This window comes from Leopardus geoffroyi, chromosome B1 (assembly GCF_018350155.1).
Source record: "Leopardus geoffroyi isolate Oge1 chromosome B1, O.geoffroyi_Oge1_pat1.0, whole genome shotgun sequence".
NCBI lineage: Eukaryota > Metazoa > Chordata > Mammalia > Carnivora > Felidae > Leopardus > Leopardus geoffroyi.
The window spans coordinates 172,733,273-172,753,636 of record NC_059327.1 but is presented as its reverse complement, the minus strand read 5'-3'; the positions used below and the strand labels follow the sequence as shown (position 1 = coordinate 172,753,636).

Genomic DNA, 20,364 nt, shown 5'->3' with positions numbered 1-20,364 from the left:
AACAAACATAGGTTCTACTTCCAATCTACTCTTAAGGCCTAGGCAACAAAAACATTTCTATGTACTCCTTATAGCCAAAGATTACTCATTCCCAGTTCCAAATCTTAAATGCATCAGTAAAAGGCAGTGAGATTTCCTACCTCAAGTGCCACTGTTACTTCCTATATGAGGGTCTGTAGCACCTTTTTATCTCTGATTATAACATGCAAAATTACATATGAATGTTTCTCTCATATTTCCTTGTACTGTACTATTACTCTGAAATCCTTAGTTCTAGAGCAGGGTTTTCCCCAAACTAAGAAAACTGCAGAAAACGTCCCTGTAGAATCACAAGGTGGTCCACACTGGTGAGGGGAAGGCTTTGGGAGAAAGTCTCTGATTTGCTGAGAATGTTATCATGAAATGACAGTTTCTCTCTCTCAAATACTGTCACTCAAAGACAGAAAATAGTTGAACAAAACAAAATCTAAATCTAAATCTTTCCAAGCCAGCTACCACCATCATCAAACCAGACAATTATATGTATGCATACTTCAAACAACAAACCTCAAAAGCTGTTGGGCTTCAGAACCCATAAAAATTTTATTTTATTTTATTTTATTTTTTTTATTTTAAATTATTATTATTATTTTTTTCAACGTTTATTTATCTTTGGGACAGAGAGAGACAGAGCATGAATGGGGGAGGGGCAGAGAGAGAGGGAGACACAGAATCGGAAACAGGCCCCGACGCGGGGCTCGAACTCACGGACCGCAAGATCGTGACCTGGCTGAAGTCGGACGCTTAACCGACTGCGCCACCCAGGCGCCCCCAAAATTTTAAAATTACTAATAGATCCTGCTCTTGCTTTCAGGTAAACTGGGTCTGAATCACAAGAATCCACAGTTTTCTTGATCAGAAATCTAGAACCCTGTCCCACGACAGCTTTACTACCTAGGCAAAGAATCCCAAAAATTCCTTTTTTTTTTTTTTTTTAAGTTTATTTATTTATTTTGAGAGAAAGGGAAGGGGCAGAGAAAGGGAATCCCAACCTGGCTCTGTGCTGTCAGAATGGAGCCTGATGTGGGGCTCAGTCTCACGAACCGTGAAATCATGACCTGAGCCGAAATCAAGAGTTGGACACTCAACCAACTGAGCCACCCAGGCGCCCCCAAAAACTCTTATTTTAAATTCACCCATTTCCTCTAGATTCAGTCTTCCATAACCAGGCACACTAGTTAGCTGAAGACAAGTATGAGCCCATAAGCTCCAGTGCCTAAGAAAATCATGAAACCTTTTCCAAAAGTATTTTCTTATATTTGTTACAGTACTGTTACCTTCTACTAGAAATCACAGAAATAACTCTAGAAAAGTCTAAAGGTATCATCTAATGTTCCTAAATCAAGGGTTCATAAACTCAGAAGTCTGTAATTCCCCTAACATTATTTGTACGTTAGTGCAGTTTGGGGGTAATAAAGAGCTTTCAGATTCTCAAAGGCATGTATAACCCCAATAAGAACTAATAATAAAATTGCACTTCCATTTTTAAAGAGAAACTGAGATCTATAAAAGTTCAATGACTTAACCAAGGTAAATAGAAAGGTCCTAATTTACTTTAAAAATTGTGAAATGCACTGTAGATGTCCTTTGATGATAACAATGTCCTGTATATGATTCATGAAGAAACATTTATTGAGCAATCTTATCTGCTAGATGGGTAGGCCTCAGTTCCTACCACCAGAAATATTTGGTCTAATGGGAGAAGGGGACAAAAAACACAGCCATAAAACAAAATGGAAGTCCAGTGCTCACCATCTACATGAATATGGTGAGGGCACCAAAGACGGACACTCCCAGGGTACAGGGATGCATCACCTTTAAAAAGCAGAGTGCAGGGAGTAGGAAAAGAGCTGACAGCTGGCCCCTCACTGGATCAATGAGAAGAGCAGTAGGGAAAACAGCACTCTCCAGTTTCTAGAGGCCGCTGACATCCCTTGGCTCATGGTCCGGTCCCTCTTCCCATCTTCAAAGCCAGCGATGTATCATCTTAAAAATGTCTTTTCTCTCTGACTTGACACTGCTCCATTTCTTTTTTCTTTTGTAAAGACCTTTGTAATTACATTGGACCTGCCCAGATAATTGAGGACAAACTTCCCACCTTTTTTTTTGTTTGTTTATTTTTGAGAGAAAGAGTGAGCAGGGGAGGGATGGGAGGGGGAATCCCAAGCAGGCCCCGCATTGCCAGTGTAGAGCCCAACGCTCTGACCTGAGCCAAAATCAAGAGTTGGATGCTCAACCTACTGAGCCACCCAGGTGCCTTGACAAATTTCCCATCTTAAGGGAAGAATAAATTTATATTATTCTAAAGCATTAAGTTTTGGTAATCTGTTATAGCAGAAATAGAAACTAATACAAGAGTGGCAAAAAAAAGACCCATGCCAAGGCTACGAAGAGGGAACACAGAATTTTACAAAACCAGAAGAAAGGAACTATTTCAGCTCAACTTCAAACAAAAGTTAAGAGTGGACCAATATTGGGGCACCTGGGTGGCTTAGTCAATTGGGCATTCCAATCTTGATTTCAGCTCGGGTCCTGATCTTACAATTCCTGAGTTCAAGCTCCATATCGGGCTCTGTGCTGACAGTGCAGACTGCTTGGGATTCTCTCTCTCCGCCCCTCCCCTGCTCCTGTTCTCTCTCTCTCTCTCTCTCTCAAAATAAATAAACTTACAAAAAAAAGTGGACCCATGTTAATATTCCCTCCAGAGATCAGAGAGAGAAATAAGATTGCTCAAGTGGTTCTTCATGGTTACAAATGAATTCCTAAGGTTCACTTAATATTTGTGCGCCTGCACATTTTCCAAGTTTCTAAACTTTAACAAAACAAATAACAAGAATTTTTGAACTTCATTAAACTTCTCCAAACACATTTGTTTTCAGTCATCTGCATGTCTGCCTCCTGTTGTTATATGCTAAACTGTGTCCCCTCTCCTAAATGACCAGGTCAGTTTCCTACTAGGGAAGTAAAAACTAGTTCATTTATCTAAATAGTCTCCTTTTTCCTATGAAGTTATTTGGGAGCTGAGACGTTACGTATGCCTACTAGTAATAGGCATAGTCAGTAATAAATAGTAGCACTACCTCAGATTTACAGAGCTTTAAAATTTATCTTAAAGTTGTGGCACATTTACCATCTGGGTTTAAATTCCAAAGTATCCTTTTAAGTGATAAAACAATTGTTATACTGATTATAGATAATAAAACTCAGGTCCACAAACTGTAAGGAACTTATCCAGGATCATTTATCTAGTTGCAGCAAAATAAACTAAAGCCCAAATCTTGTGCTTATGTTGTCCTAAATACACACACTGATAACACATGGCGTAATCATGGAGACATGGAGTAACAGCACTTACCTGAGACCCATGTGCTGTGCTAGGTCCTGTACAATACGATCGTGTTTGCCGGCAGATGAGTGCTTCCCCAACCAGCTTGGGAAGGTAGGAAACTGGGTCATGTACCCCCTCATTAACTCTCCAGGAAGAACACTGGCATAAATGGCCTGAAAGAAAAAAGTGCAGTCCAAAATCTGATTCAGTACAGAGCTTCCTACACAGCTACCAGCTTCCAAGGAGTCTCTGGCAAATGAAGCAACGCTGTCCCAGGTACCTAATTCCAGGGCATCACACCCTTCCCCTCTGCCTCTCATCTGTTGGTATGGCAAGCTTCTCCCAGAGAAAACAACAGATCGGTCCAAAACACGTTATGGTCCTCAGAGAGACCATCTTGCCAGTTCATTCAGGCTTCTCAACCACTGATCCCAACATACCAGTTACTTCATTGTGTCAATGTCACAGGAAAGACTTTAAGAGGAATAGGATTACCTTTAACATAAACTACTGATAGCACAGGTGGATCAAGACATGGAAAACTGAATAGAGTATCAAGTAAATTGAGAAAAGATTTTTAAAACGGTATCCTTGAATATCTTCTAGATCCAGGGCTCATACTTTTTAAAGTTGGAATTATACATAAATTTTGTATCCTGCTTTATTCCAGTAATAGTCTCTCATAAGCATTTTTTCATATTAAACAATCTTTATAAATAATTTTAAGGACTACATAATGTTCCATCAAGAGTATTTACCATAATTAATCATTCTCCTATTGCCAGACATGGAGATTTTCTCCAATTTCTTACGCTATCAAAACTAATGCAATATTTTTGTACATTAAGCTTTTCCTATGTTTCAAATTATTTCTTTAGGATAAAATCTTGAAGGTACAATTATTAGTTTAAAAAATGAACACTTTGGGGCACCCGGGTGGCTCAGTCGGTTAAGTGTCTGACTCTTGATTTTGGCTCAGGTCATGAACTCACAGTTCATGAGATGGAGTCTGGAGTCAGGCTTCACACTATTAGGGTGGATTTTCCCTCCCTCTGCCCCACCCCACCTCTCTTTCTACTCCTCCCTCTGCTCATGCTCTCTCAAAATGAACTTTTAAAAAAATGAACACTTTTAAAACATAAGAGAAGGGATTCTTTATATCCAGAATGAATATTGTTTTATTACTGTTTTCAGATAATGTGTAGGTTGAATTAAGACAAGAGTAAGCCTTCCAGAAGTCCCTTGATTATTATCACTCAGGCCAATAATACAGTACAAATATGCAAAGCTCAAGAACAAATAACACTCTTAATTATGACAGTCTGCAAAATTCTGTTTTGAGTAGAAGCTACCAACCCAGATAACGTACTGAATATAAAACTGCCTCTTGAGCAATGATGAAGAAAATCAGAATTCACATATCAGAGGCCCCTGGGTGGCTCAGTCAGTTGAGCGTCCAAGTTCAGCTCAGGTCATGATCTCATGGTTCATGAGTTTGAGCCCCACATCTGGCTCACTGCTGTCAGTGCAGAGCCCACTTCAGCTTCTCTGTCCCCCTCTGTCTCTGCCCCTCCCCCACCTGCACTCTCTCAAAAATAAACAAACGTTAAAAAAAAAAAAAGAATTCACATATCAGAAAAGTGGCTACTGACCTGCTCTGGCTATCCTACTTTAAGTAGGAGCTACTTAGCAACCATCTGGGAGAGCCAAGAATGACAAAAAAGAAATGGGATTCTAAGGGTAAAACAGAGCAAGTAACACTTTTGACTAACATCTTATTTATGACCAGAATCTAATGTTCCTATTTCTACAGGTCCATTTACATAAAAACATTTTGAAACACTGAAAAATAGGGCAATTTTTAAGAAATAGACAATAGCGACCACAGAGTGTTTTAATCTCTAACAGACTGTATTTTTGCCATAAGAGCCATAATGTTTATCTGGTATTTCAAATAGCTACAAGAGCTAAAAGCTATTTTGTTCTCTTTAACTAAAGCAGAGTCTGCATTTTAAGGACAGCCCTATGCTTACCTGCGTGGGCAGAAGACTCCAGTTTTGCTTACTCCGGATCTGACGGTCCACTAGGTCACCATCACATATGCTATCTGCTGCTCTGCTTAAAAGCATCAAGTGCTTTTTCATGTCACCCCTGCAGAAATAAACCAGTCTGGATTACAGCACTGCCCATACCTCAGACCCCTCTCTCCCAGGTATCTGGAGGATACAAATTCTACCCCTCACTAGCACTGAACACTCACCCTGCAGCTACAGGCTTCACATGTACGTAGTTCTCCTGGACAAAGAGGGGTGCTATTGAATAATCATGAAAAAAGAGATCTGACTTGTCCATAAGCGACATATGAGCAGTCTCCTCTCCAGCTGCAAACACTTTCCGGGCAACATCAAATGGGCCCTAAAAAAAGGGAGGGACACACCTAGCAAAATGGCCAATGTCTAAAATACTGACAACATTAAATGCCGGCAAAGATGTGGAGCAACAGGAACTCTCATTTACTGCTGGTAGGGGTGCAAAATGGTGCAGTCACGTGTAAGACAGACTGTCAATCTTTCTGCAACAGTGAATATACTCTTAGTATACCATCCAGCACTTGTGCTCCTTGGTATTCACCCAAATGAATTAAAAACATACTACACAAAAAAACCTGCATGGATCTTTACATCAGCTTTATTCATAACTAAAAATTTGGAGGCAATCCAGATGTCTTTCAGTAAGTGAATAAACTGTGACACATACAGACACTGGAATACTGGAATATTATTCAGCACAAAAATAAGGCCATGAAAAGATATGGAGAAACCTTAAATGCATGTTACTAATTCAAAGAAGCCAATCTGATAAGATTATATACTGTATGATTCCAACTATATGACATTCTGAAAATGATGAAACTACAGAGACAATAACAAGATTAGTGGCTGTCAGGGGTTCAGGGAAGGGATGATGAACAGGCAGAGTATAGAGTATTTTTACGACAGTGACAGTATTCTGTGTGATACTACAATGGTGGATACAAGCTATGATACATTTGTCAAAAGCCATGGAATGTACATCAAAAGTGAAAGAACCCTAATGTAAACTATGGACTTTGGGTAATAATGATGTACCAGTACATGTTCAGCTGTAACAAAGGTACCACTCTGGCGGGGCATATTGCCAGTGGGAGAGGTGGTATGAGCCTGAGGGCAGGGGATATAAGGGAAGTCTCTGTACCGTGCGCTAAATTTTGCTATGAACCGTTTAAAACTGCTCCTAAAAAAGTTTATTGATGAAAAAAAAAGAGGGAGAGAGGGGGTCAAAAACACTGCTTAATCATTGCTCTAGCTGTAATAATAAATTCTGACTACTGACTACATGAAATAGAATAATTGATACAGACTTCTAGTTTCAGAGAGGGTATTAAATTATAAACCATTTGAAACAGATTATTCTGAACAGTTCCAAAACTTCAAAACATGAAATCTATACATAAGGGACCCTGAAAAGGCCATCTTATAACTACTGAAGCATGAGTATAATTTAAAACTTCCATTTCTCATAATTTACAATATATACTAGCAGCCCTTGAGGAAAAATTCATCCGAATTGGAAACACTTCAGCTGTCTTTCTTATTGTAAATATCAATAGATTCTATAGGTGTGTCAAGGAACTATAATAACTATTAAGTTAATATAAGCAGCAGAAGAAATGCTTTAGCATGAGAAAAGTACTTAAGAAATGGAAACTTATCTTACCAGTTTGATATCTTTTTTCGCTCTATGAGAATCAGCCTTGGCCTGGTCATAGGTTAGTGCCTTACTTCGTGCACACCACATACTCAGATTGTGTAAAACCTAAAAGAAATCAGAAATAAGACATGGTCAAAGTGAGAAAATAATGCTACTCCTCCTCCCTGAAAAGTTGAAGGCATTAATTCAAAAGAATCAGCAACTGTTACATAATATATATTTAATTTACCTGTCTGATATCTTGATTGGCTCCCAAAATTATTTCATTCATAGCTGGAGGGGGGATCTTTAAACCCTCTTTAAATGCAATAGACATCATAGCGCCCTGAAATTTACAAAGGGGAATCTTAAATGATTTTTTTAACTCATATAATCAAACATTTTTAAAATATTTATCAGGTATTTTTAAAAACTGACCAAAAAATAAGAAGGATAGTGTGATGGGGGAAAAAATTCCCATCATCGTACCTTAATCTGTTCAACTCGAGGTCTTTGAAAACGAAGATCAAAACAATAATGAACCAAAGAACGAATCTTGGGATGATTTCTATCATTGCACATACAAATAATGGGAATTTTTGTATGTTTTATCAAACCAATTAATTCCTGAAAGGCAAATTTACAACATAAAATAATTATTTAAAAAAACAAAATACTATACACAATGTATATATTTTAGGTTTTGAAAACCTCCTTGGCACCACACTTTAATTATCACAGCACAATTAGTTCTTTAAATATTAAAAAAAAAAAAAAACTAAAAATCAACAGTAAAATCAAACTGCAAAAATACATGGTTTTCATTACCTGAATTCCTCCCCTGTCCTCATTGCCTGCCATGCCATCTACTTCATCCATGATGACAGCATGTTTCATGCTTACTGAATGGGCACCTCCACCTGACCCATGTTGAGAAGCAATGAAATGGGACAAAAAAATAGTAATTGTTCAAATGCTGCTGCTTTATAAAAACCATGTAAAACATTTCAAACTGGTAATATAGGTCCATGGTACAAAATGCAAGAGGCACAAGCATATGCAAATGAAAAGAAATTCTCCCTCTACCTTTGCCCGCTAGGGTGTCCCTATATATATTAAAAACGTGTGCATAAAAATATACATCTTGGTTTTATCATTCAATATGTTTTAGTGATCTGTTTCTTATCTGTAGATACAGAACACCTCTTTTTTTTTTAAGTTTACTTATTTCAAGAGAGAAAGCATGTGCACGTACCAGCGGGGAAGGGGCAGAGAGAGCGAGAAAGAGAGAGAGAGAGAGAAGAAAGAATCCCTAGCAGACCCACACTTAGCGCAAAGCCTGAAGGGGGGCTCGATCTCATGACTGCGAGATCACAAACTGAGAAAATATCAAGTCAAATGCTCAACTGACTGAGCGACCCAGGGGCCCCTAGAACACCTTATTTTTTAAGGCTGTTTAATAATATCCTACTTTACACATGTATCATAATTAATTGCTATCTACTGATAAACTATGAAGATGCTTCCAACCTTTTGCTATTATAAATCATACTAAATGATATTCTCACATATCATTTTGTACATACACATATATATACATATATACATATATGTGTGTGTGTATGTGTGTGTGTGTGTGTGTATGTGTGTGTATATATATATATATATATATATATATATATATATATATATAACACAACTGCTAAATTCCAAGAATTAGAAATTCTAGGCTAAAGGGTCTGTGTAATACAACTTTCAGAAATACTGCCAGACTACTCTCCAGAGTAGTACATATTAACACTCCCACCAGCCATGTAGAAGAGTGATGTTTCCTGAGCAAATCCTTTTTAATAATGATTTTCTACCAATGAAAGTACCAAGAATTCAGGTGACCATGCAATATCCACCACTGGTTCTAAATATGCACTGTTTAGACTGTAATTTGAGCATCTTATTTTTCTCATAAACTCTGGCCATACCAGACCACCAACTACAGCCTGAAACACAGTGGCATCTTCACAGTTTCTTCTCCTCTGCTATTATCTTTGCCTATATGACCTCTTCCACCACAAAGGATCCTCTCTCATCCTTCAAGGCCTGTCAAACAAGTGTCACCCTTATCCTGGTAGCTCTCCTCAATGCCCCAAACAGAATCACTTCTGCGTCTACAGGACTATCTATTACCTCACTCGTCACACTGTATTACAGTTATTTATTTACTCTTTCTTCACAAGATTCACCTGTGAATCCTCCAAAAATTATGTGCAAAATGTGCAAGTCCATATATGTATTTTAATACATTCTCAGAAACCTCTAAAACCTGGGGGAATATAAGAGAAACTGTTGTCCTATAGAAGTTCCACCATTAGCCCCAGGAGTTAAGCAGGGTGCCTGGCACACAGTTATGTTCAATACTGGTTACTAAACATTGAAATGAACTTGTTTTCCTTACATAACCAAAGAAAACAGTTCAAATACCCACATACTTGAATAAAAGCCCGTGATGCTGGTATTATTCAGTGATTCAGCAATAATCTCCTTCAAACTGTTCTTACTCCGAGTGTCACTTGCATTCAGTTCCACGTAGCTATATCCTAATTCCTAATCAAAATATGGAAACTGTTACTATCACAATGCAAATTATTAACCCTTCCCCCCCAAAAAACAAGGCAATGAATGAAGAGGATAGAAAAATGACATAAGGAACCATGGCTAAAAAAGATGAAGACAATGAGATTATAACATGCCTCACAATACTGAGATTATATATATAATACATATATACACATATACACACACATACATACACATACGCACCACACATACACAAAATACAAGTTTGGTCTTAAAACTTCAGCTGATAAATCACTAACCTAGAAGCATATACTTGAACAAGCAATATTACTAGGTTTGCTTCTTCAAATCCTATAAAGAATTAAATATACCCATCCCAAGATTTTATAGTATCAGATACAGAATCAATCTATTATAAGATACCAAAAATCATTCTTGACTCTTCAAGATAAAGTTAAAGCATTCATTATCAAACCATTCCAATATAAAATCTTTCCAAGCTGTGAAAAATCAAGTTATTCTGACTCATTTCCCAAAACTGATTCTACTGATAAGCATTATGATATGCTTTAATTCAATTCCCCTCCAAAATAATATAATAATAAGGGAGAAAAGAGTCACGCTCACAATTGTAAGACTAGGAAAAAAAATTTTGTTTTTTTTTAATGTTTATAATAGAACAGAAAATATGTACTTGTTATACCAGCTAAATATTTATGATCTGGTCCATAAAACAAGGACACAACAAAACCACCAGCTTATAGGATAAGGGTTGGGAAATGCAGTAATAAATTTAAAACAAGTTTACTATCCCTCATTTTATCATTCTGATACCACTTCACGTATGACCTCACACCATTCTGATACAGGAACTCTGGTTTGCTCTAGTGTCTCCTCATCTCACTGTCTAGATCTGGCGGCCACACAGGGAGGAGCAAAGGCAGGCTCCCACAGCAGTGAAGGATCAGACTAGCTGGGTTCATACTGTGGCACCAGCCTCCACTGTAAGCCCATTTCATTTGTCACATGAGCATGGTAAGAATACACATATTCATACAGAGAATTCTTACAAGAGTAAGTAAAATATCTTTATCCATCAGAGTCTATAAGACCTATTTATATTACCTAAAAGATAATGTACCTAAGGGCTTAGCACATTGCCTGGCACACAGGTAAATATTCCTATTATTATAATTACCAATATTAAGAAAAAGGATGAAAATGAAAAATATCCCCAGAATCAAAATAAATTTTCTTTTTTTTTTTTTTTTTTTTTTAATTTTTAACATTTATTTTTGAGAGAGAAAGAGCACAAGACGGGGAGAGGCAGAGAAAGAGGGAGACACAGAATCCGAAGCAGGCTACAGGTTCTGAGCTGTCAGCACAGAGCCCGACGCAGGGCTCGAACTCACAAACTGTGAGATAATGACCTGAGCTGAAGTCGGACACTTAACCGACTGAGCTACCTAGGTGCCTCCCCAAAGTAAATTCTAAAGGTTTAATTTTGGCAAAATACATACATAGGTTAAAATATATACAGGTTAAAATACATATACCACAGACATGCTAACACCCATGTGTATGTATCTCCTACACATGCTCATTTCTGGGTTAGCTTTCCAACTGCACTCCGGGACAGGACACTCACCTGACAAACCAGAGACGCTGTGGTTGTCTTGCCCACACCTGGAGGGCCAGAGAGCAGTGCCGCTTTGAAACTAGAGCCATCATCTTTGCCAGCAAACTTACCAAACTTTGCTGCCAGGAAAAAAGAAGTTCCAGAGAGTTAACTTCTATTAATTACCCAGGAGAAATTCAGGAATGGCAGGAATCATTCCTTGTGCATAAACTTAGCATCAAGAGCAGTCCTCCAGTTTACTTCTAAATTTACAAAATACTTCTACAAACCATAAACAAGTTTCTAGGCATTTAGTGAAGCTCTACTCCCTACCTCACTTACACCCAAAATAAAACACTAAAACTAATGAACTCTGAAATTCTGATTTGAAACCCTAATTTTATGAGTTTCCTTTCCTACAAAAAGCACAGGTCAAGGAGCAGAGTACCTGGGTCCCAATCCAAACTCTAGCTATCCTAACTCCACTGCTTACCAACTGGGAAAAGTGATTTAACCCCTCTGGGCCTATTCCCTCCTTTGTAAAATGAGGGTAACATTCTTTTTGATCACAAAAAGAATGAACTGAAGATGGTGTGTCTGCAACTATCCTGCACAATTTGACTCTTGAGCATTCTTCTCCCCTTATCGCACAGGTGCCTGACTCATCAAGAGCGATCAGTACATACACAATGACTGAGAGAGAGAGATGGTTACAGGCATGGGAAAAGAGACTATAGTTCACCTGAAGCCTTATTAAGTCTTTTCCAGGCACACAAAGCACTATATCCCCTTTTAAGGTAGATTTTATGTGGTTTCGGAAAGGGAAAAAGAGTCAAATATAACCATGTATCGTTACAATTACATCATCCGACCGTCATAAATAAGCTGACAACAACAGCCAATGTCTAGTGACCACCTGCACACTGATAAGCCAGTCACCACCCTGGGAATTCACCGTGCTGCTCACTAAGTTTTGCCTTCTTATTTCTCACACAGTATCCTCCAGGGCTGAGGGTGACGCTCAGAAAAACACTACTAACATTTGTGATCTCAAATCTCAGTTTCAAGAATACCCTAGACATTAAATACAGACCGTGACTGTTCATTCTCCATGACAAATACATGGTGAACAAGTACAGAAACCAGAGCTCAGGCCTACTAAAAGCAAATGTGCTGCTGGGATTTTTAGGCTGCTGACTCCATTAGTGTGCCTCAGCTGTTTATTTGCACCTTTCTCCCCCAACTCTCCTTAGCACTTTCAATGGCCTCGCTCTCATGAGTCTTCAGAATTGGTCCCTGTGTTCTCTCCCACCCAACACTCCTCCCTCCCTTCACTAGCTAACTCCTCTTTAGTTTCCAACTCTTTGCTTAGCTATCCCTTCTTCCAGGGATGGGAGCACACATCCGCATCCCTGACCACATACCTCCATGCCCCTAGCACCCTATACTTACCCCTGTAACAGTACTTAGCACAAAATATCTTAACTCCTGGTTCACGTATGTCTGTGACTGACTGAGCTCCTTGAAGGGGACTGATTTGTTCACAACAGCACCTCTGGGGTCTAGTATAGCACCTGGACTCAGAGCAGGCTTTCAATAAACGTTTGCTGAGAGATGAATGAACCAACTAGTATACTTTCTCAAATATGTGCAACTGAGCAATTACATGGTGACAGACACACACAAAAATGAATGAAGCTGTAAAATCACCGCGTTTCTTATCTTCAGATGGACTCTTGTGCCAGTTTTGGAGCCAGCGTAGGAGTTTGTTGGCACAGCTCTGGTCACCTTGCTGTCCGATTATGGTCTTGAGTGAGGTTGGCTTATATTTATCCACCCAGAGCAAATTTTCCACTTTGTTTTCACTGCAGTCATCAGCCAAATTCCTAGCCCGGCTGTCCACATTTGTCTCCTCAGCCACCTGCTCCTCGAAGTCCAGGGATCTCCAAATCGCACTTGTTTCCTTTTTTATTGACTTCATAGAGCTGCCCCTTTTGGGAGTCAGTCTGCTTTTTTTAGATTCTGATTCCTTCTTAGTTGGGCTAATTTTTCTTTTTCCTTGCTCATTTTTTTGGGGTGTTCTTTCCAATTTGCACTTTTCTTTCTTCATCTTAAAAATTGGGAAAGTGAGGAAAAAAGAAACCTGATAAGATATACAGAATATCTATCCTGCTAAATGTACTTTACAGGGCAATCTGGGATATCCAAGTGAGCTACCCAACCTGGGCCTGGTTTTTCACCATGAACACTGCTGTTGTGGAAATCACCACCTTCCAAACTTTAGCAAAATTAACAACACACACACCAAAAAGCACCCAAATGCAAATTTTTAAGTGAGAACATATTAGTTTGCAAATAGTAAGTATTCCAAAATCAGTCTGAAATCCAAGGTGAAGGATTAAGAAATTTTTGTACCAGTTTTCTGACCAGTTAAAAGTTAACGCCTCCACAAAAACCTGTACACCAATATTCACAGCAGCCATTTATGTAATTATATATTATATATTAATTAATTATATATATTATGTTATTATTACAGCCAAAAAATAGAAACCCAAAATGGCCAACAACTGATGAATGAATAAACAAAATGTGGTATATCCACACAATATAATATTAATCACCACAAAAAAGGGAGTAAAGTCTTGACACATGCACTTCAATGCAGCTGAACCTTAAAAACATACTGAGTGAAGACGTCAGAAACAAAAGGCCACAAATTGCATGTTTCCCTTTATATAAAATGTCCACAATAGGAAAATCCATGGAAACAAAAAATTGAATAGTGGACACGGGGCTTCTTTTTGGAACAATGAAAATGTTCTAAAATTAGATACTGGTGATGGTTGTACAATCTTGTGAGTATACTAAAAATCTGACATACATTTTAAAAGGGTGAATTTTATGATGTGAAGGTCTCAAAAACAAGAAAAATAGTGCCTCTTTGCCAGTAACTGGATGCTGAAATTAGGAGGTAAACGTTTGAAGAGAAACAGGATATTATCCAAGTATTACAGTTCTCTCCAAGATATTTTCCAAAGAGAAAAACAGTCACTTTACTAGTGGAGATACCTGTCAGAAACCACCTTAACCAAGGTTAACAGCATCAATAATAAGACATATTGACATCGACATCTAATACGATGCACTGAGAAGGACAAAATATCACTTCTGCAGTATTCCTGCCAAAAAATGCATAACCTCAATCTAATCAAAAGACATCAGAAAACCCAAACTGAGAGACATTCTACAAAACAACTAACTAGTACTCATTAAAAGTCTCAAGGCCACAAAAAGGCAAGGAAAAGGCTGAGGAACTGTCACAAATTGGAGGTGATGAAGACACCCCAACAAAATGCAGTATGGGATCCTAGAACAGAAAAAGGACAATTGAGGGAAAACGTGAAGTCTGAATAACACACGTACTCTTAGTTAACACTGTGGTATCACTGTTAATTTCCTGGCTTTGATAACTTCTATGGTTATGTAAGTTGATAACATCAGGGGACACTGGGTGAAGGGCCAACCCAAATCACTTCCCATGACTGTTCTAACTGGAGTAAGTGGGAAGACAACCTCACTACCTGGGTGACAGAGCTAAGGACGTTAAACCTGGACTTCTGGTACCTTTGCATCCTATACATGGAAAAGACCTCAACAGAGTGGAAATGAATGAATACTGGGAGAAGCAGAGAAGAAAACTGAAAGAGTTCTAAAAGCACTGTGGTCTCCAGATCCATAGTTCCGACATCAGACCCAGCCAGCCCATAATTTAATTATGTGAGCCAACATGTTTTTCCTTTTTGCTAAAACTAATATGGGCTTCTGTCACAAATGAAAAAGTGCTAATAAGTTCTAAATGAAAATGAACTTAAAGTGCTGATACCTATAACATATCCCTTAATGAACTCTTAAAAGCATTAAACATTTGCACAAAGTCACTGAAAGAATATGGAAAATATGGAAAGTTTAGTTAAGCAGATATGGTTAAGTGCAATACACTGCTCTCACTCTCCTTATATTTCTTTAAGGAAAGGTAAGAGGTGCCTGGGTGGCTCGGTCAGTTAAGCATCCTACTCTTGATTTCAGCTCAGGTCATGATCTCATGGTTCATGGGATCAAGCCCCAATCGGGCTCCATGCTGACAGTGTGGGGCCTGCTTGGGATTCTCTCTCTCCCCTTCTCTCCGCCCCTCCACAGCTCGTGCTGGTGTGCACGGACACTCTTCTCTCTCTCTCTCTCTCAAAATAAATAAACATTCAAAGGGAGGGAGGGAGGGAGAGAAAGAAGGAGGAAAGAAAATACACCAAAGAAGAGAGCCTAAAGCAGAATCCCTGCTCAGAAGGAAATAAGGTAGGTTCATCTGTGGTAGAGGGCAAAGCTAATCTTTTCGGCAACAGGCCTGTAGCCACTCACAAAATGTCTCTATGAAATAGGAAAATTGTTAAACGAACCAACTTAAATAAATCAAGTTCATTTTATACAAACCTCAGCTTCAACTGCAATTTCATACTTGGACTTCTTGCCTGGCATAGTTCGAATCAGATTCAATAGGCCATCTTCATCAATAATATTTGTCCCCAAAGCTGCTGCCTATTGATTAAAAATACAAATCATTAAAACTGTATCCTAACCTTTACTTTCTGTTAAAGAAAAAATGATTCTAGGATCTGCTCATAGGTGAAAAACTACATTTATAAATTAGAAAAACTGGAATATTTTTTAAAAACATATTCATGAAAAAGTATCATTAAAAAGAGAAAATAACAGATACATCCCCTAAGAGTGATAGGTTGGCAATGGAGGTGACGCACTACCCCTTTTTGGACTGCTTTACCTTTCCTTCTACCTAGGAAGGGCAAAGCCACTAGGGCCTCCCAGGATGGGCTTGTCCAAAGTCTGTTTTTCCCCCAATCTTCCCTATTTAAAAAACTCTGATGTGTCCATCTCCAAGTGATGAATTATGATTGAAGAATGAGAAAAGTCCTCATCCTCCCCAAACTCCCTTATCAGCTAATAATAGCCATGTGACAGCTCTGGCCAATGAGACTTAGAGGGAACTCTACAAGAGGTGTTTAGGGGAAACTCTTATAAGGCCAATCGCTGTTAGGGCAACATCTTGCCACTGCTCCCTTTTTCCTGACTTAAACGTGGACTTGAATGCCTAGAGGTACAGCTTCTTTGCAACACATGGCAACATCGCAAAGACTAAAGCTAACACAGTAAGTAAGGATGACAGAGGTGGAGAAAGGAACTAGTCTAGCTATATCACTGAGCTGCTGGACCATCCCCAGCAAGCACCTACCTCTAGGATTCTTGTTAGGTAAAGAAATGAGCAGCCATTTGTCAAAACCACACTTATCAGGTATAATTCCTTTGAGCTAAATATCATTTTCCCCAACACAGAAAGAGTTTTCAATAAACAAAACTTAAGATGGAGTGTACAGTGGCATATATAGGAATATTTAGGACTAAAAGAAAAAGAAAACTGTATTTGCTTCTATCTTTGAAAAAAGATCTAAACTAGACTACTACACTAAGAAAATCAACTACACAGGAACTGTGCCTTTGGAAAACCAAAATCCTGAAGTTGAAGCCAAGAACACTTCTTGGAGAAGAAATAATGTAGGGATGAAATTACTTTTACATTTTTTTTCTTTATTTAACTCTGTGTAGAAAGGGCACTACTACAAATGGTCACAGTGAGAGCCTGCCAATGGAAGCAGGCTATTTGCCTGTTTTGAGAAGACGGCAGTACCCACCTTATCACTCTTGGACTGTCCACTATCACGACCCATGACAAGGTAGTTTGTTTTCTTACTGACATTTCCTGTTACTTTTCCCCCGTAACGCTCAATTAAAGACTTGGCCTCATCTCGTTCAATGGACTCCAGCACTCCTGTGATTACAAATGTAAGACCTTCCAAGCAATTTTCAGCTCCCTAAAAACCAAAATGTTCAAGCAGAGAGGAAATTACATGGTAGCCTTCCAAAGAAATATTTGGCATCAAAACTGCAGGAAGTTGATTTTTCTCATTTGACATCATAAATAATCTCAGCATGAAAAATTTGCAGGAAATTTGCAGCAAATAAGCAGAACCTGAAATTAAATCCTGAGAAACTCTTAGGTAGGCTAGCATTTAATAAACTTACAAAACAAGCCATGAAAAATATACATCCAATACAGTTAGCAAAGCTTATTAAAATTATCCATTCATACTACTCTCATGGTTTTCTAAATATTTAAACCACTAGTTTACTTGCAAAACCTCAAGTAAACAACTAGATGCAATCCACCTATAGAATTTATTATTGTTAAGAAAGACTGGATTCTTAAAAAGTTAAACAAGTTTGAGCTCCTTCTCTCCTGTTTACTGTACAATAGTAAATCTAACAGCCTGCAATTAACTTAAAGGCAAGATCACATGATCTCTTGATTAGAAAGATAACTTGATATACAAAAGACACTGGCCAAGGAGAACTGGGAGGAGGAGACATTTAGTCTTAACTGGAACTATCTATAGTTAATAGACTTTTTAAATTTTTTGTAATGGTTCAATAAAATGATACAACCAAGCAAAATGAAAATTATGTAAACGATTCTAAATTACTCATTACCCTTTGAATAGAGAATTGAGATCAACATAGACTTAAAACATGCCTAAAAGAAAGATGCTAAACAAAATTCAACGACTACCAAATACAAGTTCAATCCTTCACTATCCTGATGAATCTTTGGACGGTGGCGGGGGAAGAGCTATGAATCTTCTTGGAGACAAAAGGTCTGATTAACAACATCTCCAGGTCTCTTCAAGCCCTATCTATGATTCTAGGATTAAAATCATCTTGCGAACACTAAAGTATTTAAATTCTTTTCAATAAATTCAAAATGACCCTAGTGAAGTCCACATGTAAGCCCCTAACCCACACCACAATCACCTATCCTGTGGCTCTGAATATACTATCACTTAGCCAAACTCAGCACTTCTAGCCTCCCAACCAACCTCTTACACTCTAGAACACTTACTGCGGGACCAGCAAGCTGCCCAATATCCTCAACCACTACTCCAATATCCCTCCACCACCTTGCCTTGACAGAGTCCCCTTAGGACTCCACTTTGACTAAAGTCCTCTCAAGCAGAGGTTTGCTTAAAGTCTTTCTCATACCACATGCAGGAGGCAAGGTTGACGTCTTCCTCTATCCTCTTACACAACCCACCAGCCCCTGAAAGTTTACCCTCTCCTCTTCTTTATTAGTGGAACTACTAATCCCCATTTGTGATCTGAATCCCCTCCCGTTCTACCTTCTCAGAAATCTCACACTACATTTGATTATCCTTCTCTTTCTGGTATAGCTTCCCTCACTCCCTTTCTGGTGGCTCCATATTATCAGTGAAAAACATTAGTCTTGTGAGTACCATATTCCTCAAAACTCAGCCCCTGTAGGTTTATGGGTTACTTAAAGGAAAACTTTTCTAAGTAGTATCAAGCAGTAGTTCATAATGTGAATAAATATACCTAATTCACAATGATGGTGACTAAGGCTTTTCTGTTAAATTTTTTTTTAAGATATTTTTTAAGTAATCTCTACACGTAATGTGGGGCTCTAGCTCCACAACCCTGAGACCAAGAGTCACACGGTCTACCAGCTGAGCCAGCCAGGCACTCCTCTGTTAATTTTTAATTATCAGTTTTCTGCTGCTGTAAAAATACTGAATACGTGCATGGACCCATGGGCCAGAGGCCCTGACGGAAAGGCATGCCCTCTCAGAACTCACCTTTGGTATTTCTTTGGAGCCCAAAGCTTTGGGACCTTCTCGATTTAAGTAGCTTCGATAAGCCTGATAATTAGTGCGTCTCTTTTCAGAATCTTCAGGACTTATAGACTTCAGGAAGGAGGGGAAAAAAACTGAATAAAGTCATGCAACATTCAGATGAAATGAGTATGTATCCAAAAACATATGTATCAATAAGTACACATTAAGTCACTTCTGTGTTTGGTCCCGGGATGAACATTTTTGTCTACACAGGTACTCCCCACTTAGACACGCCTGGCTTATAAGCATCCCTGCATCAGCTCTTCTTAAACCTTTTGATGCTCTAGAGGAACATACCATGAGTGCAGATTAGGTACACAAGCCAAGTTGCTAGCCCCAAGCAAAGAAACAAAAAAAGGTGGACTTTATTTCAAAAATTCACATGAGTTTCGAGTTCTTTTCCATCATATAGCCATGCATATTTTAATATAAAAATTAATTTTTCCCCAAGTACACTTCATCACACAAGAAGATATCCCATGTTTATCCTATAGCTTTGCACACCCCTAAAACAGCCTAAATGGTCCTATACCTCTGAGTTTATGAGCACTACAGGCTGAGCATTGACGGCCTCATAATACCCAGCTGGTTCAAACAACAGGCAAGCTTTATTCCAAAAATTTGACACATTCTATACACCTCCACTCTCCCTTCCAGGTTTAATCTCTCCCATTCTGTTCTCTCAGGAGATCTTACTGTAGGTCTATCTCAGAAAATCCTAGGGAAACTTTTCAAACTATACATCCCTAGATATACTCCAAGTTTGGCTTGGGGTATGGCTGGGGCATATGTATTTGGGGGGAAAACATCCTAGATAATTCTGACTTGAGAACCACTGCAAAAATGGTTTCATGCTTTTTCCACTTCCTTTTTTACATTTTTTTAACTAAAAGACATCTCAAATCCCTTTGAGAATAGACCAAATATTATTTCTATGCAAATAAATGATTTTAATCAATAAAATAAGTTGCTTTGGTTGTAAGTTAAGTAAGCCATTAGAGGCTGGTCCTACTTTTTAACAGCGGTTCTTAAAAACTGGTGTGCATTCATATCCATCTTAGGAGCTTATTAAAATACACTTGCCCAGACCACCAAACCATATTTTTAACAAGCTTCACAGGAGAGTCCAATGCATACCAAAATGGGAAAATTATTCATTTATAACATTAATTCTACGAAAAACGCAATTCTGAATTATACACAACTTTATAAAGTAACTGTGAAGCACAGTCATTTATTAAGTTGAAATTATCTGACCA

At 38.4% G+C, this 20,364-nt stretch overlaps 1 protein-coding gene across 2 annotated transcripts in view; it reads right to left on the bottom strand.

The window, feature by feature from the left end:
• RFC1 (replication factor C subunit 1) overlaps positions 1-20,364 on the bottom strand; it is an 87,276-nt gene that overhangs the window by 4,675 nt on the left and 62,237 nt on the right. For both annotated transcript variants that reach the window (XR_006711693.1, XM_045475001.1), the window contains exons 10-22: positions 19,067-19,174; positions 17,051-17,230; positions 15,777-15,881; positions 12,999-13,398; positions 11,319-11,428; positions 9,583-9,697; positions 7,925-8,016; positions 7,586-7,723; positions 7,347-7,442; positions 7,124-7,222; positions 5,628-5,782; positions 5,401-5,518; positions 3,395-3,540 (exon numbers count right to left, since the gene is read on the bottom strand). Coding sequence is in view for 1 of the 2 variants with exons in the window: in XM_045475001.1 (XP_045330957.1) it covers positions 3,395-3,540; positions 5,401-5,518; positions 5,628-5,782; positions 7,124-7,222; positions 7,347-7,442; positions 7,586-7,723; positions 7,925-8,016; positions 9,583-9,697; positions 11,319-11,428; positions 12,999-13,398; positions 15,777-15,881; positions 17,051-17,230; positions 19,067-19,174 (1,862 nt within the window). In the remaining variant the exon portion in view is untranslated. The remainder of the gene's footprint in view (positions 1-3,394; positions 3,541-5,400; positions 5,519-5,627; positions 5,783-7,123; positions 7,223-7,346; positions 7,443-7,585; positions 7,724-7,924; positions 8,017-9,582; positions 9,698-11,318; positions 11,429-12,998; positions 13,399-15,776; positions 15,882-17,050; positions 17,231-19,066; positions 19,175-20,364) is intronic.